The sequence below is a fragment of the Choloepus didactylus genome, chromosome 8, assembly GCF_015220235.1.
Source record: "Choloepus didactylus isolate mChoDid1 chromosome 8, mChoDid1.pri, whole genome shotgun sequence".
Lineage (NCBI taxonomy): Eukaryota > Metazoa > Chordata > Mammalia > Pilosa > Megalonychidae > Choloepus > Choloepus didactylus.
The window spans coordinates 118,489,602-118,512,982 of NC_051314.1; the positions used below are offsets into that span (position 1 = coordinate 118,489,602).

Below are 23,381 nucleotides of genomic sequence, written 5' to 3' on the forward strand. Positions count from 1 at the left end.
TCTTTCTTAATGAATGTTCCAGATGCAGTAGAAAAGAATGTGTGTTCTGCTTTGGGGTGTAGTGTTCTATAAATATCAATTAGGTCAAGTTAGTTAAGAGTATATTTCAAGACTTCTACATCCTTAATGATTTTTCTGTCTACTTATCATATCAATGACTAAGAGAGGAATATTTACATTTTCAGGTATAATTTTTTCTATTTCTCCTTTCATTCTGGCAGTTTTGTTTCACATATTATGGTGCTCCGTCAGTAGGCGCGCGCGCACACACACACACACACACACACACATAATTATTTATTCCTATTATATTGACCCTTTGTCCATATGAGCTGTTCTTCTTCACATCTATTAAAACTCCTTCTTAAAGTCTGTATCGTTGATGTTAATATAGCCACTCCAACTTTCTTGGGCTTCCTGTTTGCATCTTGCATTTTTTCAGTCCATTTACTTTCAACCAGATTTGTGTCTTTGTATTTAATGTTTCTTTTAGACATCAAATAGTTAGATCTAGCTTTTTTTTTTTTTTTTTCAATCAAGCCTGGCAATCTTTGACTTTAGATGGGAGTTTTTAGTCAATTTACATTTAATGTAAATATTAATATATTTTGATTTAGGTTTGCCATTTTGCTATTTGTTTTTATTATTTCATTTCTGTTTTGTTTCTCTGTTCCTCATTTCCTTCTTTCCTTGCATTAAACAAAAGTTTGTATTCTAATAAAATATTCCATATTTTAAAACCCCAATTGGTTTTTTAGCTATATTTATTTCCATTGTTTTTTAGTGGTTGCTCTAGGAATTGTAATATTTATTTTTAACTCATCACAATTTACTTAAAGTTATTATAATTACTTCTGGTAAAAAAAAAATAAAGGAAGATTATGACAGTAAATAGTACCATTTACCACCATCCTTTGTGCTATTGTTGTCATATATATCTATATATATTATAAACCCAACAATATAATATTATATTTTGTATTTAAAAGTCCTATATCTTTTAAAGAAATTATGACAAGAAACAGATTGATTGATTGATTGATTGATTTCCGGATGCCCTTTATTCCTTCCTGTATTATCTAATGAACTATCCAGTGCCATTTCCTTCAGCCTGAGCAACTTCCTGAAGCATTTCTTGTAGTATAGGTCTGCTAGCAATAAATTCTCAGCTTTTGATCTGAAAATTTATTTTGTTATTTTTGAACAGATGCAGGGGTAACCTCCAGCAGCCCAGTTTTTTTTTTTTTTTTCTTTCAGCATTTGGAATATGACATTCCAGTGTCTTCTAGTTAAAAATATTTTTGATAATTTAATCATTATTTTCTCCTCTGTCTTTTTTTCTGTATTTAGATTTTTATCTTTGGCTTCCAGACTATGATTATGTATGCTTGTGGTTTTCTTTGGGTTCACTCTATTTGTGGCTTGTTGAACTTCTAGAATCTGTAAATTAAAGTTTTTCATCCTATTTGGAGATATTTTAGTTATGTCTTCAATTAATGTTTCCATCTCCTATCTGTCTTCTCTCCCTCTAGGACTCAATTACTTATCAGGATGCTTGGTATTGTCCCATAAGTCCTTGGGGCTTTGTTCATTTTTCTTCAGTCTTTTTCCCCATTACCTTCAAGTTGGATAATTTCCGTTGATCCATCTTCAAGTTTACTGATTCTTTCTTCTGCATTCTCAAATTTACTATTGATCCCATCCAGTGAATTTTTCATTTCAGTCATTGTAGTTTTCAGGTCTAGAATTTTCATTTTGTTCTTTGTTTAGTTTCCATTTCCCTACTGACAGTCTCTCTTTGGTAACTCTTAATTCCGTATTTTCCTTTTTTGAACTGTTTGATATCTTTGCTAAATCAATATCTAGGCCCACTTGAAGAGAGTTTCTAGTGATTTTTTCTAAGTGTAGGGCACATTTTCCTATGTCTTTGCATGTTTAGTAATTTTTGGCTAAAAACTGGACATTTTGATAGCATGTTCTAGTGACTCTGGAATTTGTTTTCAGAGGATTATTGGTGTTTTGTTATAGTAGACAGTTATCTTGCTTGTATTAAAATATCAAAATACCATCTTCCTTGCAGTAGGCAGCAGCCAATGTCTTTGCTCAGTGTTACTTCCAGCTGCTCCTTTTTCAGCCTGGAAAGTTGCCCTTGCATCTGTATGGTTTAGCAGTCAGCCAAGGATTTTTGTGGTTTGTGCAGATTTTAAAGCTAGCCCTCCAGTTGCTCTTCCAGCTTTGAGTTTTGCCCTCTATAACAGTTCAAGCATCCTGAGCTATATATGAGCTGGGTACTCACATTTCTCACCATGCACAGTGCTGTCTTACAATAGTACATTCCACTCCTCTGTTTTTACCCTGGGATTCCTGGCATCTTCCACACTCATGCACACTTAGTGATCAGCCAGGGAAGCAGGCAGTGTTTACATTGAGATATTGGATCTCTGGTATTCTGTAGTTCTCTTGCTTCCAAAATTTCCCCCTTAAATTCCCAGCTGTTTTGCTGCACTGAACTCTGCAACTGCCATCCCAAGCCATTTCTGCTGCAGTTTTCCACAACCAGAGCTGGAGCTAAGATGTAGGGTGTACACTCAAGCAAGGAAGCCACATACTCATATTCTTAACCAATGTAGTAGCAGTGTTCAGCTTCTCCCTACCTTTGATCATTTTCTAGTGTCTCTAAATAGTTGTTTTTAATAATTTTTACAGTTTTTATAATTTTTATCTGTGGGAAAAAATCACCAGATTTCTTCTTCTTGTCATTATTGGAATACTTATCCCTGGTATGAGCATTTTTATTGCCTGTTAATACATTTTTTTTTTCAAATGGAAAAATGTGTTTTATTTTATTTTATTTTATTTTATTTTTATTTTTTATTATTTTTTTTATTTTTTTATCTTCATTTTATTGAGATATATTCACATACCACGCAGTCATACAAAACAAATCGTACATTCGATTGTTCACAGTACCATTACATAGTTGTACATTCATCACCTAAATCAATCCCTGACACCTTCATTAGCACACACACAAAAATAATAAGAATAATAATTAAAGTGAAAAAGAGCAATTGAAGTAAAAAAGAACCCTGCGTACCTTTGTCCGTTTGTTTGTTTGTTTCCTTCCCCTACTTTTCTACTCATCCATCCATAAACTAGACAAAGTGGAGTGTGGTCCTTATGGCTTTCCCAATCCCATTGTCACTCTTCATAAGCTACATTTTTATACAATTGTCTTCGAGATTCCTGGGTTCTGGGTTGTAGTTTGATAGTTTCAGGTATCCATCACCAGCTACCCCAATTCTTTAGAACCTAAAAAGGGTTGTCTAAATTGTGCGTAAGAGTGCCCACCAGAATGACCTCTCGGCTCCTTTTGGACTCTCTCTACTACTGAAGCTTATTTCATTTCCTTTCACATCCCCCTTTTGGTCAAGAAGATGTTCTCCTTCCCACGATGCCAGGTCTGCATTCCTCCCCGGGAGTCATATTCCACGTTGCCAGGGAGATTCACTCCCCTGGGTGTCTGATCCCACGTAGAGGGGAGGGCAGTGATTTCACCTTTCAAGTTGGCTTAGCTAGAGAGAGAGGGCCACATCTGAGCAACAAAGAGGCATCTGGGAGGAGGCTCTTAGGCACAATTATAGGGAGGCCTAGCCTCTCCTTTGCAGCAACAGTCTTCCCAAGGACGAGTCCAGTGGTAGAGGGCTCAGCCCATCAAACCACAAGTCCCCTATGTCTGTGGTCATGTTAGCAACCATTGAGGTGGGATAGGCCAATACCCCTTCATTCTCCACAGGCTCCTCAAGGGGGCACTACATATTTTTTTCCTGTTTTTTTTGTTTGTTTGTTTTTTCTTTTTTAACCTGTTCTTCCTTTTTAAATCAACTGTATGGGAAAAAAATTAAAAAAACAAAAAACAAAAAAACAAAAAAACAAAAAAGAAAAACATACAATAAAAGAACATTTCAAAGAGACCATAACAAGGGAGTAAGAAAAAGACAACTAACCTAAGATAACTGCTTTACTTCCAACCTGTTCCTACTTTACCCCAAGGAAGTTACATAATATAGCAACATTTCTGTGAACTTGCTCCTACTATATCCATCAGAAATTAACAGACCATAGTCATTCCTGGGCATCCCCAGAACGTTAAATAGCTTATCTGTTCTGCTTGGATTAGTGTTCCCCTTTCCTTAATTGCTCTCTATTGCTAGTTCCCCTACATTCTACATTATAAACCATTTGTTTTACATTTTTCAAAGTTCACATTAGTGGCACCATGTAATATTTCTCTTTCTGTGCCTGGCTTATTTCGCACAGCATTATGTCTTCAAGGTTCATCCATGTTGTCATATGTTTCACGAGGTCGTTCCTTCTTACTGCCATGTAGTATTCCATCGTGTGTATATACCACATTTTATTTATCCACTCATCTATTGAAGGACATTTGGGTTGTTTCCATCTCTTAGCAATTGTGAATAATGTTGCTATGAACATTGGCATGCAGATATCTGTTCGTGTCACTGCTTTCTGATCTTCCGGGTATATACCGAGAAGTGCAATCGCTGGATCGAATGGTAACTATATCTAGTTTTCTAAGGAACTGCCAGACCAACTTCCAGAGTGGCTGAACCATTATACAGTCCCACCAACAATGAATAAGAGTTCCAGTTTCTCCACATCCCCTCCAGCATTTGTAGTTTCCTGTTTGTTTAATGGCAGCCACTCTAATAGGTGTTAGATGGTATCTCATTGTGGTCTTAATTTGCATCTCTCTAATAGCTAGTGAAGCTGAACATTTCTTCATGTGTTTCTTGGCCATTTGTATTTCCTCTTCAGTGAACTGTCTTTTCATATCTTTTGCCCATTTTATAATTGGGCTGTCTGTACTATTGTCATTGAGTTGTAGGATTTCTTTATATATGGAAGATATCAGTCTTTTGTCAGATACATGGTTTCCAAAAATTTTTTCCCATTGAGTTGGCTGCCTCTTCACCTTTTTGAGAAATTCCTTTGAGGTGCAGAAACTTCTAAGCTTGAGGAGTTCCCATTTATCTATTTTTTCTTTTGTTGCTTGTGCTTTGGGTGTAAAGTCTAGGAAGTGGCCGCCTAATACAAGGTCTTGAAGATGTTTTCATACGTTATCTTCTAGGAGTTTTATGGTACTTTCTTTTATATTGAGATCTTTCATCCATTTTGAGTTAATTTTTGTGTAGGGTTGAGGTAGGGGTCCTCTTTCATTCTTTTGGATATGGATAGCCAACTCTCCCAGCCCCATTTTTTGAATAGACCATTATGACTCAGTTCAGTGACTTTGGGGGCCTTATCAAAGATCAGTCGGCCATAGATCTGAGGGTCTATCTCTGAATTCTCAATTCGATTCCATTGATCTATATGTCTATCTTTGTGCCAGTACCATGCTGTTTTGACAACTGTGGCTTTATAATAAGCTTCAAAGTCAGGGAGTGTAAGTCCTCCCACTTCGTTTTTCTTTTTTAGAGTGTCTTTAGCAATTCGAGGCATCTTCCCTTTCCAAATAAATTTGATAACTAGCTTTTCCAAGTCTGCAAAGTAGGTTGTTGGAATTTTGATTGGGATTGCATTGAATCTGTAGATGAGTTTGGGTAGAATTGACATCTTAATGACATTTAGTCTTCCTATCCATGAACATGGAATATTTTTCCATCTTTTAAGGTCCCCTTCTATTTCTTTTAGTAGAGTTACGTAGTTTTCTTTGTATAGGTCTTTTACATCTTTGGTTAAGTTTATTCCTAGGTACTTGATTTTTTTAGTTGCTATTGAAAATGGTATCTTTTTCTTGAGTATCTCTTCAGTTTGTTCATTTCTAGCATATAGAAACATGACTGACTTACGTGCATTAATCTTGTATCCCGCTACTTTGCTAAATTTGTTTATTAGCTCTAGTAGCTGTATCGTCAATTTCTCAGGGTTTTCCAGATATAAGATCATATCATCTGCAAACAATGACAGTTTTACTTCTTCTTTTCCAATTTGGATGCCTTTTATTTCTTTGTCTTGCTGGATTGCCCTGGCTAGCACTTCCAGCACAATGTTGAATAACAGCGGTGACAGCGGGCATCCTTGTCTTGTTCCTGATCTTAGAGGGAAGGCTTTCAGTCTCTCACCATTGAGTACTATGCTGGCTGTGGGTTTTTCATATATGCTCTTTATCATATTGAGGAAGTTTCCTTCAATTCCTACCTTTTGAAGTGTTTTTATCAAAAACGGATGTTGGATTTTGTCAAATGCTTTTTCAGCATCTATTGAGATGATCATTTGATTTTTCCCTTTTGACTTGTTAATGTGTTGTAATACGTTGATTGATTTTCTTATGTTGAACCATCCTTGCATGCCTGGAATGAACCCCACTTGGTCATGGTGTATGAGTTTTTTAATGTGTCCTTGGATTCGATTTGCAAGTATTTTGTTGAGGATTTTTGCATCTATATTCATTAGGGAGATTGGCTGGTAGTTTTCCTTTTTTGTAGCATCTTTGCCTGGTTTTGGTATTAGATTGATGTTAGCTTCATAAAATGAGGTAGGTAGTGTTCCATTTTCTTCAACGTTTTGAAAGAGTTTGACTAAGACTGGCATCAGTTCTTTCTGGAAAGTTTGGTAGAATTCCCCTGTGAAGCCATCTGGCCCTGGGCATTTATTTGTGGGAAGATTTTTGATGACTGATTGGATCTCTTTGCTTGTGATGCGTTGATTGAGGTCTTCTGTTTCTTCTCTGGTCAGTCTAGGTTGTTCATATGTTTCCAGGAAATTGTCCATTTCCTCTACATTATCCAGTTTGTTGGCATACAGTTGTTCATAGTATCCTCTTATAATTTTTTTAATTTCTTCAGGATCTGCAGTTATGTCACCTTTTTCATTCATTATTTTGTTTATATGGGTCTTCTCTCTTTTTGATTTTGTCCGTCTAGCTAGGGGCTTGTCAATCTTGTTGATCTTCTCAAAGAACCAACTTTTGGTGATATTTATCCTCTCTATTGTTTTTTTGTTCTCTATGTCATTTATTTCTGCTTTAATCCTTGTTATTTCTTTTCTTCTACTTGGTTTAGGATTGGTTTGCTGTTCATTTTCTAGCTTCTTCAGTTGATCCATTAGTTCTTTGATTTTGGCTCTTTCTTCCTTTTTAATATATGCATTTAGTGCTATAAATTTCCCCCTCAGCACTGCTTTTGCTGCATCCCATAGGTTTTGGTATGTTGTGTTCTCATTTTCATTCATCTCTATATATTTAGCAATTTCTCTTGCTATTTCTTCTTTAACCCACTGATTGTTTAGGAGTGTGTTGTTTAACCTCCAGGTATTTGTGAATTTTCTAAGTCTCTGATGGTTATTGACTTCTAATTGTATTCCATTGTGGTCAGAGAATGTGCTTTGAATAATTTCAATCTTTTTAAATTTACTGAGGCTTGTTTTATGTCCCAGCATATGATCTATTCTGGAGAAAGTTCCGTGAGCACTAGAAAAGTATGTGTATCCTGGTGATTTGGGATGTAATGTTCTGTATATGTCTGTTAAATCTAATTCATTTATCAGATTGTTTAGGTTTTCAGTTTCCTTATTGGTCCTCTGTCTGGTTGATCTATCTATAGGAGAGAGTGATATGTTGAAGTCTCCCACAATTATTGTGGAAACATCAATTGCTTCCTTTAGTTTTGCCAGTGTTTCTCTCATGTATTTTGTGGCACCTTGACTGGGTGCATAGTCATTTAGGATTGTTATTTCTTCTTGTTGAATTGCCCCTTTTATTAGTATGTAGTGGCCTTCTTTGTCTCTCAAAACATCCCTGCATTTAAAGTCTATTTTATCTGAGATTAATATTGCTACACCTGCTTTCTTTTGGCTGTAGCTTGCATGAAATATTGTTTTCCATCCTTTCACTTTCAGTTTCTTTGTGTCCCTGTGTCTAAGATGAGTCTCTTGTATGCAACATATTGATGGTTCATTTTTTTTGATCCATTCTGCAAATCTATATCTTTTAATTGGGGAGTTTAATCCATTTACATTCAACGTTATAACCGTGAAGGCATTTCTTGAATCAGCCATCTTATCCTTTGGTTTATGTTTGTCATATATATTTTTCCCCTCTCTCTATTAATATCCTTTATTGTACCCATACCAAATCTCTTTAGTACTGAACCTTTCTCCAGGTCTCTCTGTCCTTTCTTTGTTTCTCTGTCTGTAGGGCTCCCTTTAGTATCTCCAGTAGGGCAGGTCTCTTGTTAGCAAATTCTCTCAGCATTTGTTTGTCTGTGAAAAATTTAAGCTCTCCCTCAAATTTGAAGGAGAGCTTTGCTGGATAAAGTATTCTTGGTTGGAAATCTTTTTCACTCAGAATTTTAAATATATCATGCCACTGCCTTCTCGCCTCCATGGTGGCTGCTGAGTAGTCACTACTTAGTCTTATGCTGTTTCCTTTGTATGTGGTGAATTGCTTTTCTCTTGCTGCTTTCAGAACTTGCTCCTTCTCTTCCGTGTTTGACAGTGTGATCAGAATATGTCTCGGAGTGGGTTTATTTGGATTTATTCTATCTGGAGTTCGCTGAGCATTTATGATTTGTGTATTTATGTTGTTTAGAAGATTTGGGAAGTTTTCCCCAACAATTTCTTTGAATACTGTTCCTAGACCTTTACCCTTTTCTTCCCCTTCTGGAAAACCAGTGAGTCTTATATTAGGACATTTTATATTATCAATCATATCCCTGAGGTCCGTTTCAATTTTTTCAATTTTTTTCCCCATTCTTTCTTTTATGCTTTCATTTTCCATTCTGTCATCTTCCAGGTCACTGATTCGTTGTTCAACTTCCTCTAGTCTTGTACTATGAGTGTCCAGAATCTTTTTAATTTGGTCAACAGTTTCTTTAATTTCCATAAGATCATCTATTTTTTTATTTAGTCTTGCAATGTCTTCTTTATGCTCTTCTAAGGTCTTCTTGATATCCTTTGTATTCTGTACTATGGTCTCATTGTTCATCTTTAGTTCTTTGAGTAGTTGCTCCAGGTGCTGTGTCTCTTGTGATCTTTTGATTTGGGTGCTTGGACTTGGGTTATCCATATCGTCTGGTTTTTTCATATGCTTTATAATTTTCTGTTGTTTTTGGCCTCTTGGCATTTGCTGAACTTGATAGGGTTCTTTTAGGATGTGTAGACCAATTGAAGTCCTTATCTCTAATTTATCAGATCTACAGCTTCGTGGAGTACACTTTCTCTAACTAACCAGCAGGTGGCGTACACAAGCCACCTGTTCTCCACAAGCCAGTTCTCCCCTGCTCTGCCTTTGTGGTGAGTGGGGGAGTGAGTCTTGTGGGGTCCAATTGGTGTACCAAGCTTGCGTCTGTAGTCGGTGTTACCCGCCCTGTATATGGGGCGTGTTTCTGGGCAGTCAGGGAGGGGGGGTGGCTCTAACAATCAAATCTCCCTGGTGATCCTGGAGTTTTAAAGCTGCTGCAATAGTCTAATCCTTCAGTTCAGTCCTGCCACAGTTTGTCTCTGCCACTGACCCACAAGTCCTTGGTATTGGCGTATGGCTCCTGAGACTTGTAAGTGGGTCCCTCTTCCCAGGCCGTGCACCCCCTGGTCCTCTGTTGAGGGATGACTGTGCTATGTCACAGGTGAGTGCCGTCCCCCCAGGGCAGTTCTGGGCTGCTGAGCTGTGTAGGGAGGCTCCCAGTCTGCTGAAATAATGGCTGAATGGGGCTTTGTTAATTCACACTGCTCCACCTTCCTAACTCTGGGACAATCAGCTGAGGTTGCAGGAAAGGTTAATGTCCACACCCAGTTTTGTGGTGTGTGCCTCTTATTTGAAGCACTTCCGTCACACTGGGTTGTGTGGGGCAGCTCTGGGCTATGGGGCTGGCGATGGGCAGGAGTGTTTCCTGTCCACCAGGATGATGGCTGTGAGCAGACACCCCCCTTTTCTTGGGAAGTTGTGGTGTTTAGTGAAATTTCTCAGCCACTGGATAATTGCCTTTTGTCTCAGAGCTCTCTTAGTTCTGCTCTTGTCTTGACCTGCCCAAATTGCAAGTATTTGAAGCTTTCTGTATTGAGCTTCTTAGAGTAATTGTTTTACAAAAAGAAAAAAGGATTAAAAAAAAAAAAAAAAAAAAAAGGGCCCTCCTCACAGATCTAATGGGTTATTGACATGCTAAGAGACAAAGCAATTAGGGCCATTAAGGAAAGGTCCACAGGGCAGAGAGATCAGCTTTTCTTCGGGATTTGCATATGAGCCTCAGGGCCTGAGCTCTGCCCTTCCCCTTTCTATATTCACCAGAACTCCAAAAATCCTCCGCTTTTATTTTGGAGTTTTTCGTGCTGTTTTTTTCTATATCTGTCTCCTCTCTGCTGGGCTGGCTGCTCTCAGATTCTCTGGTGTCTGGTCTCAGTCTATCTATGGTTGGAGTTTGGATCAGTAGAATGAGTTTCCGATAAGGGCTGCCACTGCAGTTCTCCCTTCTCCTTCCTGGAGCTGACAGCCCCTCCTCCCACGGGACTGAGCCTGGCAGGAGGGGCACGGGTCCCCTGGCCGCGAAAACTTACAGATTTCGCTGATCTCAGCAGTTCCACGTTTTCATGAGTGTTGTATGAAGTATGCCCAAAGTCAGATTGCTGTGTGGTGTCCAGTCCACGCAGTTCCTGGCTTTCTACCTACTTCCCCGGAGGAGTAACTAAAACATACAGCTCACCAGTCCGCCATCTTGCCCCGCCTCCTGCCTGTTAATACATTTACCGAAATGCTTTAAATTTTACCAAAGGCATCACAAGAGCTCCTTTTAGAAGCCTTCCTCAACCATCAGGCTAAGCTGTCACTCTTCTGACCTACACTGGAACCCATGCATAATTTCTTGAGAGCCCATTTTCTGGTCTGTCTATATCACTAAACTGTAAACCTCTAAAGAACAGTACCATGTATTATTCATATCTGTGTCCCCAGGGCCAATACAAAGCCATGCACATTGGAATCACTGAATAAAATTTATGGAAGGAAGGAAGGAGAGAGTGGAAAAGGAAGGAAGGAAAAAAAAAAGAAAGGGAAGAAAAAACAACAGCAGCAAAAAGAAGGCAGGCAGATGGGTTATAAATGACCTACTTTAATTTGGAAAATGGTGGAACCTGCAAGGGAGAAGGAGGTAGAAATAAAGTGAGAGGTGAGGCTGCCTATGAGGTCATAGTCTCTTTCATAACCTCATTGTTTTCTATTCCTACTGTCCTCCCTTTTTTACCCTTGGTTTGAAACAGAAGCACAAGATGTTCAGGAATTGTGAACAAGGCATTTCAGATGCAACCCTATAAGTTCAGTGTAGGAGGATTAAACTACACTAGTGAATCCTTTTTGGCCATCTTGGTTATTAATAATATATGAATGGGACCTGGTGAGTTTTATGGGGATTAGGCAACATAGAAGTTTAAAAAAAAATTTTGTTGTTGAAGTGAAAAGGAAAAAAAAATCTAATATTTAGTCTCTGCTAAACAAATGGGGACTTGGATCAAACACAGTATATCTAACTGTAAACACTCAATTTTTTTCCAGAAATCATTTGGTTTGCTTTCAATTTTTGTGTAAAGGGTAACTTTTGTTTTTTAAATGGTTAAAACTAAAAGAGCCATGAACTGAAAGTGTTTCCTGGTATGCTGGGTGATGGGTAGGTGGAACTCTTGTGTAAGAACAAAGGCTGGACCCCATTCAAAGTGCTTTTAATTGAAGATTCCAATAATGATGATCACTATGAGGCTGGGTTTCAAGCTGAATTATAAGTGTAAGTCTCTGGAATGCACTTAGTACATTTCACCAAGCATGTGTATGTCCTACATTGCATTGGGTTCAAGTATTCCATCACTTGCCACACATGTATACCCCTTAAACTTTAATGGTTTTCGAAGTTTTTCTGGGAGCTTGCTAAAAATGCAGATTCTGAAGAGCTATCCCAAGAAAGTCTATATAGTTGATCTGGGCTGGGGTATCTGTAACAAGCCCCCAGGTCCACAGCCTCTCCTTTGAGACTCTAGTAGCCCTTGTGGTCTGGACCTGAAAAGGCCTTTCCTGTTTTGAAATACATATACTTGAAAGTAGGTACACAGGAAGATAAAAGACTATAATCAAAGCCCCAGGAAAATTTAGTCATCTCCTTCGTAATCCAGAATGCTATTACCATGATAGGTTATAAAACTGCCTGGTTAATTCATATATGCTTTAAACATTATTAATATACTATAATTAGGTATATTAATATCACATTACCTATTTGATCTTAGATAGCTTGGTCATAAAGCTCAAATATATACAAACAACCCACTAGTTAATGCATACCAAGAGTCAAGTCTTTAGCCTTTAAAAAGTAGAAACAAAGGAGGAAAAGAAATAAAAGGAGAACTAGTGTGCCTATCCCAAAGGATTATAAATAAATTTTATGGCACTTCATTTCTGTATTTTTAGGAACTTTCTTTTATTCTTTATCTCCACCTAGACACCATCCTGGGCCTCCAATGCCTTCTGTCAGGCCATACTTATCTCCGTCATCTTTCCCCATTTAACTCAAGAAGCTTCTCCCTTCTATTTTCCAGAAATCCCACCTTATTTTTCATCCTTTTCTTGATTAACTGGTTACTGGTGATTTCCCCCAATTCCACCCTGCCTAAAAATGCAACTCCCCATGACTCACTCTCTCCTTAATTGCTTCTAAACTATTTGCTCCATTGGGTGTGTTGAGTAGGTGGTGTTGCCATTTGGGTGACTCGGTATCTGTTCCTCTCACAGTTGTGAGGCATGTGGTGTAGTGGAAAAGTCATGTGTTGAGAGTCAGTCTTAGATTTGATTCCAGACTATACTACTTATTAGCTCTTTTTGTGAAGATTAAGTGATAGCATCTATCCTTTTAAAGCAAGGTGTCTAAATCAGAGTACACAGTAGGTACACGTAAATGCTAGTTGCTGTTTTCTCTTTCTCCCCTTAGTTTCAACAATTACTTATTGAGCACCTGCTATGTGTCAAACCGTTTTCTTGGTGTTGGAGAAACACCAGTGAACAGACTGAAAACATCCCTATCCTCATGAAGCTCACATGCTGTGGGGTAGATGGAAGGAAAAAAGTTATCAAATAAATATACTCTAAATGAAATAATATAATTTATTAGTGAAAAAACAAATTTCAACCTTTAAGAGATGTATTAATTCCTTCATGTGGATCACTGCATGGTATTCGGATACATGAATACATGAGTGGCATGAAACTTCTGTCAACCAGATTCCTACTGCAGGATTAGGCAGAAGTGGGCTCAAAAAATACTAACTTGTTTGAAGAATAATCACTGGAAGGAGAAGTCAAGATTGATTGTTTGATGCCAGTTAGGATCTTGGCCGGAAGGGAAGTGAATAAATGCCATTCTGGGAGGGAGGAAGGCCATGTCCATTGTGGAGTAGGCAGAGCAAGGGGCTGCAGGATTTTGTGTCCTGGGATAACAGGGTGTCCACGGGCTCACCTTTCTTATAGTGAGGAAGTAGATTTCCCCACTGCAAACATCAACCTTAAAGCAGTGGTTCTGAGGGAGATGCAGAGGGGGCAAGGGAGGGTGGCCTGGGCTTGTCCTTACTGAAAAAGCTCCTGAGGGAATTTTGATAAAGGTTCTTGGTTGAGAACCGTTGCACAGTGCCTGCCATATAGTGGGTGTTCAGTACACATTTGTCGACTGGCTATGTGACTGGCTTAAAGAGAATAGATAGCACAGTGCAGGCTGGTGCTCTCCACAAGTCTGAGAAGTGAAGCTGTCCCTCCTGAGCAGTGGGAAAGAAGCTGAGCGGAAAGATTGAGTATGATACAAATGTGTTACTTTGTTTAACAAAAGAAAAAGGAAAGAGAATTCTCCAAGTGTAACATCCATTTGTGTTACAATCAAATGGCAGCAAGATATTTCAAAGCAAAATATATTGTATACATGGATTACTAGTATTGTATCCGTTAGTGATTGCTGTGCAAAAAATAACCCCCAAATCTTTGTGGTTTAAGACAATATGTGATTATTATTGCCTTTGAATCCACAGGTTAGGTAAGTGGTTCTTTCTAAAACAGACTATTCAGCTGGGCCCACCCATGCATCCATGGTTGACTGGGGGCTGGACTGACAGCTCTGCTGATCTTGCATGTTTGGGGCTTGGCCAGCTATAGGCTCTCCTTGACTGAGACGACTGGGCCCTTACCGGCTGGTCTCTCATCCTAGAGACCAGGCTGCACTGGGCTTGTTTATAAAGCAGCGAAAGGGTTACAAGAAGGTGAGCAGAGCATGTAAGATCTCTTGAGGCCTAGACTCAGAACTGGCACATTCTGATAGCTGAAGCAAGTTACAAATCTAGCTCAGCTTTAAGAGGTAGGGAAATAGACAATGTATGTTGATGGGAGGAGCCTGCAAAGTCATATTGCAAAGAATAGGGATAGAGACAAGGGTGAAGAAATGCACCCCAGCTATTTTTACTATCATGATCCATGCTGCTGATCCTGAATTATGTGTTATGTCCATGGTCAATACTGATTCCATACTTATAGAAAGGAGTGTGTTTGGTCTGCATCCTCCGGGCTTTGGAGCAGCTAATGCATGCAATGTGCAAATGGGCACATTATAAATGTACTTGATAGGATAATAAGGGTAAACTTTTCTGGGTTTTAGATGCCATAAATGATGATCTAAATGGCATCAGAGGATAGTGGTCACAGTTTTTTTAATGCATGTGATTCAAGTTTTTTTTTTTTTTTTTTTTAAAGTCTTAAAATATGATTGATTAACCAAGAGAGTTCCCTTTTATTTCATAGTATTCAGAATTTCTTAAATTCATTAAGATGTTTTCTATGAAATGTTATCTGCAGGCTGGCTTTCATAAAACACTAGTGTGTTTCACTTTCTCCTTTCAAAGCTGGTAATGACAGATGAGAGCAAGAATATAATTTTATATAGTCAAAAACACTGCCTCTCTTAAAATGCATTGTTACTGGGACTTTGTCCTTTCTTTAGACCTTTTCCTTGTGATCATAAACTAAACTTACAGAATCAGCCTCCTTGACTACAGTTTTTGCAATCCAATTCATCCTTTTTGTTCCAAAACTCAGAGTGGCCTACATTTTTCCATCTTCCAGGCTCTATAACACACGGTTTTGCTTATGAATGAAGGATTACTCCTAATATGTTAGTGTTACTCACATATCAAAGAACACCTGCCCCCTGGTGTCCGTAGAGGTTGCTACAGTAAGAAGCTACTTGGCAATTTATGCCAGAAATGCAACATTCCACCCTCTGGGGGTTTTCTACCAGAGAGCTTCCTTAAGGCTGCTGTGCCGGTTTGAATGTATTATGTCCCCCAGAAAAAGCCATATTCTTTGGTGCAATCTTGTGGGGCAGACAGAATAGTGGGGATTAGGTTGGAGTGTTTGGATTAGGTTGTTTGCATGGAGATGTGCCCCACCCAGCTGTGGGAGGTGACTCTGGTGGGATACTCCCATGGAGGTGTGGCCCCACCCATTCAGGGTGGGCCTTGATCAGGGGAGCCATATAAACATGCTGACTCAAAGAGACTGAAGGGAGTGCAGCTGTGAGTGATGTTATTTGAAGAGGAGCAAGCTTGCTAGAGAGGAATGTCCTGGGAGAAGCCATTTTGAAACCAGAACTTTGGAGCAGACGCCAGCCACGTGCCTTCCCAGCTAACAGACGTTTTCCGGACGCCATTTGCCATCCTCCAGTGAAGGTACCTGATTACCGATGTGTTACTTGGACACTTCATGGCCTTAAGACTGTAACTGTATAGCCAAATAAACCCCCTTTTTATAAAAGCCTATCCATCTCTGGTGTTTTGCATTCTGCAGCATTAGCAAACTAGGACAGCTGCCAAGTAAGGTTGTACAGTTTGAGCACTGCCTAAGGGCACCAGCCAAGAGGTGAATGAATGGTCATTGAAATCCATCTGTACTCTGCTTGCCAAATTGTGGCCCCTGTGTCTAAGCTGTGTCTGCCCAGAGGGTTACCCATTAAAATTTCATTCGAGGGTGCCATCCATTCACCTGCCTGGAATGTATAGCTTTTTCTGGGTCACACAAACCTCTGTGTAGTGTAATGGCAGCCTTGTGGAGGCTCATTAAAAATTAGCTGGCCACTGCTTTCAGCATGAAAATTCCCCTACTCAGAAATTAGGAATACCTTATTCTTATGTTATCAGAGGAATCAGTAAATAAGGAACATTAAGGCACAATAAGAACGATCAGGTTAGTTAGTAGCAGTGCAGGGAACAAAATTCCAGCCTTCTCCCAATCCATGCTCTGAAGTCTTATCTTTAGTTTCCATGTGACTCCTTTATTTGACCCCTCCTACTTATCCCATACCAGGCCTAGAGTAGATGCACAATAGCATGTTTATTGAGTGAATGAATGAGTGACTATCCAACTGTATTTTCAATATTTCCTTGCTCCCAACTCCCCCAACTTCATTCTCCCATGCCACAGCCATTCATGCAGTATACCTCTGTTCATATTATTGTTCCCATCCATAATGCTCACTCCTCTCTCCCTGGTCATCTGTTGCACAAGTTTGAAGGCCCAGTTCCAGATCCACTTCCTTCATGAAGTTTTCCTCTTCTTGCCTTCATTAAGCCTGGACTAGACTTGAGGCACTGCATTCTAGGCTCAGATCTGCCTGGAGCTGTCCGTATGATCTTGGATAGATGCCATTACCTCTTCCCAATCATTGCAGCATTGGCTATATTAGTGTTGCTAAGTGTGGGGCATGCATAATGCTGGGGAGGTGATTTTAGATGGTACATGAACAAGTATTTTTGCACTTTAGTAGAAATGCATTTGTTTTAATGCATTTTTTAAACCAAAAACATTAAACCCATGGTTTCCTGGACATTATTGTATATGACAAGGATAAGTATTTTAAGTTTGAAAAAGGAGCCAATTTAAAAAATATATTAATTAAGCAGTAGTACAGAGAGTACTCAGATATAACAAAAATGGTAAAGTGGTTATCAAAATGCTGGAGGTTTGGGAAGCACCAGAGGAGCTAATCATTCTGGTCTTTTCTAACCTTCTGACTGGGCCCTTTTCTGAAATTCTTTCGTGATGATCAATACTGTTAGGTATTGACGACAGTATCTTCTCTGACTGTGACAGCTGTGTCTGATATTCCTCTTTCACCACCACACTTAGCTCAGGGCTAACCACAAACCAGGCCTTCAGAAAAGATTTGTGGCTTCACTGATTTTCCTGTGCTGTCTCCGACATCTGTAAAAAGCACCAACCCAGAGTTGATGGTCCTAGTGTAAAAACAACATCCACTTTTATTAAATGTAGATGTCTTTCCATTTGTCAAAATCATGTGGACTCATCATATAAGATTTGTAAAAATACAGAAAAGTAGAAAGCAAAGAAGCCTTCCAAACTGTTACTAGCCAACACTGAACCCTGCTAATATTCCTTCCTAATTAAAAGTTCTCCTGTGAAATCCTAGCTAGTGGGGATTTATTCCTATTAATCATTTTGGAAACTTGGAAAACTTCTGGTTTGATATATTTTTGTCATCCCAATCATAAAATAATAAATGTCCAGTGGAGAATCCAGTGGAAGTCCACTGGCTCCTCTACTAGCAACAGTTGGGTAACTGCCAGAGAGATGAGTCAAAGCTGGGAGAAGCTATTGCAGATCAATCATACAATAATTGCTACATATTTAGCAAATATGTTGGGTACAAAAAGTTCTGTACTAATAATGATGGTTCAGTATTCCATGCATACATATGCTTATCTATGTGTTTCTTTCCTGTAGGGTTTTTGGAGTCTCTGGATGACTTTTACATTCTTAGCAGTGGTTTGGTGGTGTTGCAGACCACAAACAGTGTGTTTAATAAAACTCTCCTAAAGATGGTGACACCCCAGGCCCTCCTGGCCTGGCAAAGAGTCCGTGTAGCCAATATGATGGCAAATAGTGGCAGCATGTGGGCAGAAATTTTTTCGAAATTCAACTCTGGTAAGTAGCCCTATGGAGTAACTTTTAGGTATGTGCCCAAGTTTAGATCTGGGCTTGACCAGTAAAGCCATACCCAAGTCCTGACTTCACATCTCCCAATATTTCAGGCACCTATAACAATCAGTACATGGTCCTGGACCTGAAGAAGGTAAAGCTGAACTGCGGTCTGGGCAGTGGCACTCTCTACATTGTGGAGCAAATTCCTACCTATATAGAATATTCTGAGCAAACTGATATTCTACGGAAAGGTATTTTCTTCATTCTAGAAGTCTGGAAATGTGATGAGTATGTGTGGGGTGTGTGTATATATGGTGGGCAAGTGTGCAGTGGGGAAGAGAGGATGGTGATGCCATTGCCACTTACACTGGGAAAGCTTAACAGGTTTAGCACAACTTGCAAAAACTCTACCTTGAATATGTGACGATGTGCAGACTGGGACATGAGTCAGGTATGGATGAGCTTATGTATTTTCACAGCTCTAATATCACCTCCTCTCTTTGGGATTCTGGATAAAGCCCTCAATTCAATTTATCCAGGAAAAGCAAGGAGGTAAGACACAAACCCTGCCCTGGACGAATGCTCAGTCTAGTAGAGAAGTGAGGCACTAAAAGCAGCCATCAGAACCCAGATGCTAAGAACAGTATTAAGGTCTGGTGTTTCAGGCCCAGCAGTGAGACCAAAGAGGTGAGACCGTTGTCAGTCGCAGGGGCCAGGAGGCAGCTCTGGAGGGCAAGAACACAGCACAAGACATTTGAAGTCCAGGTCCTGGAGCCATACTGCTTGAGTCTGAATCTCTGCTTCCCAAAGTTTAGGGCAAATTCACCAACCTCTCTCACTTTCTTTGTCTGTAAAGCATCATAGTAATGGTATAGATCCATAATCACTTGTTTGCATTTTTTAGAGGTTTTGTAAAACTCTGAACCCAAAAGTTGGTTGGTTGGTTGTTTTGTCATCCTAGTTCATTTGGTAGCAAGATCTGACCTGATCTGACCTCATTTGACTGAAACGATATTTATAGTCTTTATTGCTTCTTGGAGTGATGATTTATATATTAGGCTACAGCAATCTTTGATTATGAGTTGCTCCCTCAGGGAGTATACTGTCATATATAATATATGTACAGTATTGCTGTCCTAAAATCTAAAAAACCATGAATTCTTAAATACATCTGGCCCCAACAGTTTGTCAGAAGGCCTCAGTTCAGTGTTAGTAAGTTTTGTGAGCCAAGGAAGGCATTTAACCCCTCTAAACCTGTTTCTTCCTTTGTAAAGAAGGACGGTAATAGTTATGCTTCATCAGGTTGTTGTGAGATTATGCAAAATATTCTGTTTTAAATGCTTTTGTAAAGTATGAAGCTTTATAAAAATGAGAATAAAGGAGGCATTTTTTTTATTATTCACTTAAACTGTTCTCATAAAGAGAAATATAATGATTATAACAGTTAATATGCTATTATAATGTTTACCAAACATTAGGTACTATTCTAGGTACTCCATCTGTTTGAACTCACTTAGTGCTCACAATAACCCTTATAAAGTAATATACTATCATGGTTCATATTTTATAGGTGAAGAAACTGAAGCACAGAGAGGTTAAGTAATTTGTTCAAGGTTACACACCTAGTAGTAGAAGAACCAGGTTTCAAACCAATATAACCTAGATATATTCTAGCAACAAATCTGGATTTTAGCTAGTGATTTCAAAGTCATCCTTACCTGAACTTTTCCCAGTGCTGGCTCTGTCCTGAGATTAGCAAGGTTAAATGTCATGTCATTTGCTTTGTTTCAATAATCTCACCCTGGCATAGGTAAAAATGGAGAAAAGCAGACAAGAGCCATGAGAAGAATATGGGAAAATCATTCCCAGAACAGTGGAGATGTCCTTCTGTTGACTGACTGTCCTATAGGCAATAACCTACAGGCCACTGAAATCTGGGATATTCCTGAAATGCTTTTACTAGAGCTGTGTTACATGTTGGCTGATTGGTGACTTATGGGCTATGTGTCCTTGGCACACTATGAAACTTTGAATGAAGCCTTTATGAGTCAAAGGATTTAAAAGCTTGCAGGGACCTTAAACATCATCTCCAATTCCCTCATATTATGGACTCCCCTTACCCCTCCCTGCCACAAAAAAAAAAAAATTTTAAAGTGGGGGGTGGGTGGGTAATGAGATAACTGCCTAAGACCTAGTTTAATAGCCCTGTACCTAGAAATCGGGTTTTCTGATTCCCAGTGCTGTGTTCTTTCACTATCCCATGATTAGCATCATCTGGCATCTTCCCTTTTTGTGGCCATATTATGAAGCCATCTTTTGGCATGCCAATAACCAAATCCAATTAGATGACCTCCCCAAGAACACTTTGTTTTATCCTTCATCTTACTCTACAGAATAAAGTTATTTCCTGCTATATAGATGGCTTTAAGAGTTTTGGGTGAAAACCAAAGAATTCTGCTGCTTTCCTTCCTGAGCAGAGTAAGCTAATTCTGGAAATTCAAAAAAATCAATTTGGCTGCCAGTATTCACATTCAAAGCTTTATTTTCTCTACATTATCATTTTGTAATCACACCTGTGCCAAGTTTCAAAATAAACTGCCATTAATAACTTACTTGTCTTATTCTGTCTTCTTTTCTTGTCACCCTTCCTGTCATCCCCACCCTTTCTTCCCTTCCATTCCAAATCAGGATACTGGCCTTCCTACAACATTCCTTACCATGAAAAAATCTACAACTGGAGTGGCTATCCAATGTTAGTTCAGAAGCTGGGTTTGGACTACTCTTACGATCTGGCTCCACGAGCCAAAATCTTCCGGCGGGACCAAGGGAAAGTGACTGATATGGAGTCCATGAAATATATCATGCGATACAACAGTACGTAGCACATTTCTCAAGAATCATTCTTCAAAACTCCTTTTCTTCCCAATGGATAAATAATCCATGTTAAGTTTATCATCTCTGTACTAGAAGGAATTATAAAGAAGTTATTGAATTAAGTATTTAGCATTCAATTAATACTCTACATATTTTATACTCAACAAATAGAATTTTGTCCTCCTTTATCAAATGACAAGGAAGAAGATTTTACACATTTTTAAATCAAAAAAGATGTATGTAAAACACAGAAGTAATAACCCATGTAGAGTACTTTTTTTTTTCCCAAACAGGTTGCCTTTCAAAGACAAAAGCAGCTACTAAGACAAAAATCATTCCTAAATACCTTTCTTTTTGATGAACTATGTCCAAGTCAAATTTGTTTTTGTTGGAAAAATTCTCACATGCTGATTCATGGATTTATCATCTATCATCTTTTCCATCCACTCTTCCCTGAATGAAGTTCTTGGAGGCAGGTGGGGCCTGGGGCTGGGGACTAGCATGTCACTTTCCAGTACAAGCCAGGGGACACTTCTCTATCTGGGAGCAGCCTGGGATGAGATCTGTGAGTATAGTCTGATTATCTAGGCTTTAATAGGTCCAAAAAGCTTCCTGTGGATGAGTGTATCTCAGAACAACCAATACTCGCTCTTTTCCCCCTCACTGTCTGTTTTGTAGATTATAAGGAGGATCCTTATAGTAAGAAGGATCCCTGCAATACCATCTGCTGTCGTGAGGACCTGGACTCAGAGCACCCAGTCCCTGGAGGTTGCTATGACACGAAGGTAACATGCTACTGAGTTTTTAATTTAATTTCCACCAGCACTTGGGCCTATTCAAAGGCAAAGCTGCAGAGGTTTTGGTGGCAAAAAGCACAGTAATGTGTCTAACCATAACTCACTTCAGGAATCAGCTTTTTCAGAGAGTTTGGTTGTAGGTTCCTTTGTCTAACTCTGCTGTGCCACTTAATAGTAAGTCATACAGCCTTGTAATGCTTCTTCTTCCTCAGACTGGCCCAGAGTCCAAGGAACCTATTATTGACAGCAATGTGATTTCACTTGAAACATGAATTTAGCTGAAGAGCCAAATGCCTTAGGCACTAAAGGGTTTTCACCATGTTAGCTGCCATGTGTCTCATACTATAGATGATACATAGGTTTGCAGTGGTGTGCTAAAGGCCGGCTCATACAGGCTTCCAAGAATCAATTGTTAAAGCCATTGATATGTTGACAGTTTGAAATCACTATAGTGGGAGTATTTACACCAGGGAATCAGCAAACACGACAAATCAGGGCCATTTTTTCCCCTTTCAGATTGCTGGTTGTTAAATATTTACCTGCACACTACTGGATTAAGGGTATCCAAGGGTATGAGTTAGCTACTTTGTTGGTAGAAAGAATTGCTCTACCATATTCTTTTGCACTTTGGGCTGGGGGCGTTTGTCTTTTCATTTGATTTTTACCAGTCCTAAGTTCTGGAACAAACCAGTCAGGACCTAACTGTTCTATCTTTAACTCAGAAAACTATGAATAAGAATGCAGACCCCATCTACATGTTATTTTTTATCAGTCTAATGCCTAAGCATGAGATCCTTTAGAGTAGTCTACAGTTCCAGCTCAACCTTTTAACTATATGATGATGGCAAAGCTTCAGTCTTAAATGACTCTCAGCATGTTGTGCAATGTAAAAAAAAAAAGAAAAGAAAAGAAAAAAAAAGTGGATGTAGAGAAAATAGTAATAGTATACAGAAAGCCCCACTGAATGTTTTTGTATTTATTTGTTTTTAATGGTATTTGCAAATATCCAGGAAAGTATAAGAAAAGTGCTATATATCCATGCCGGAATACACAAAGAGAATTACCTTCACTACCTTGCCTGGGAAAACACAAGACAAGTTCCTACCTGCCAGATTTCATTGAGGTGTTTGCTTTCTTCTGCAGACAGGAGCCTAGTACTTTTTCATCCAAAGGGTTTTGTTGAAGGATATGCTTAAAAAATGCAACTTCTCTTTTTAAAGCCCTTTTGAATAGTGGGGAAAATCAGAAGTTATAAGAGATGTTCTTTACCCTCCAAGGTTAAATCTGCTACTGTGCAGTGTTTATGCACTTTTGAGAACCATGGACTTCATTTTTGAAACTGGGATACTTCTACTTAAATCTAAGAATTTGCTCTCATTAATCCCCATTTTATAAATGAGAAAACTGAGTCACAGATGGGTTAAGTAATTTTAAAATAAGTTTTGGAGCTAGAATCCTGAACATTGGTAAGCTGACTCCAGATCTCACACTTCAGCTGTTAACACACTTCTACTAGTCAACTCACATTTGAAGGTCAAATGGATCCTGAAGATATATAAAGCTATGTAAAGATATGTGGAAAGTTGCAAGGAAATTTGGTGTAAAAAGGGGCTAATGTTGTGACTTTGGAAGAAGAGTCTGGTCCGTAAAAGCCTGTTCCCCACTATGCTCCTTCCTTTTCCCCTGGC

The 23,381-nt window shown here is 38.9% G+C and overlaps 1 protein-coding gene across 2 annotated transcripts in view; it reads left to right on the forward strand.

Moving 5' to 3' along the window:
- PLBD1 (phospholipase B domain containing 1) overlaps positions 1–23,381 on the forward strand; it is a 74,726-nt gene that overhangs the window by 50,037 nt on the left and 1,308 nt on the right. The window contains exons 7-11 of one of the 2 annotated variants that reach the window (XR_005218384.1): positions 17,825–18,025; positions 18,133–18,273; positions 20,711–20,896; positions 21,190–21,461; positions 21,575–21,681. Coding sequence is in view for 1 of the 2 variants with exons in the window: in XM_037846319.1 (XP_037702247.1) it covers positions 17,825–18,025; positions 18,133–18,273; positions 20,711–20,896; positions 21,575–21,681 (635 nt within the window). In the remaining variant the exon portion in view is untranslated. The remainder of the gene's footprint in view (positions 1–17,824; positions 18,026–18,132; positions 18,274–20,710; positions 20,897–21,189; positions 21,462–21,574; positions 21,682–23,381) is intronic. The other variant, XM_037846319.1, reaches the window with a different exon arrangement.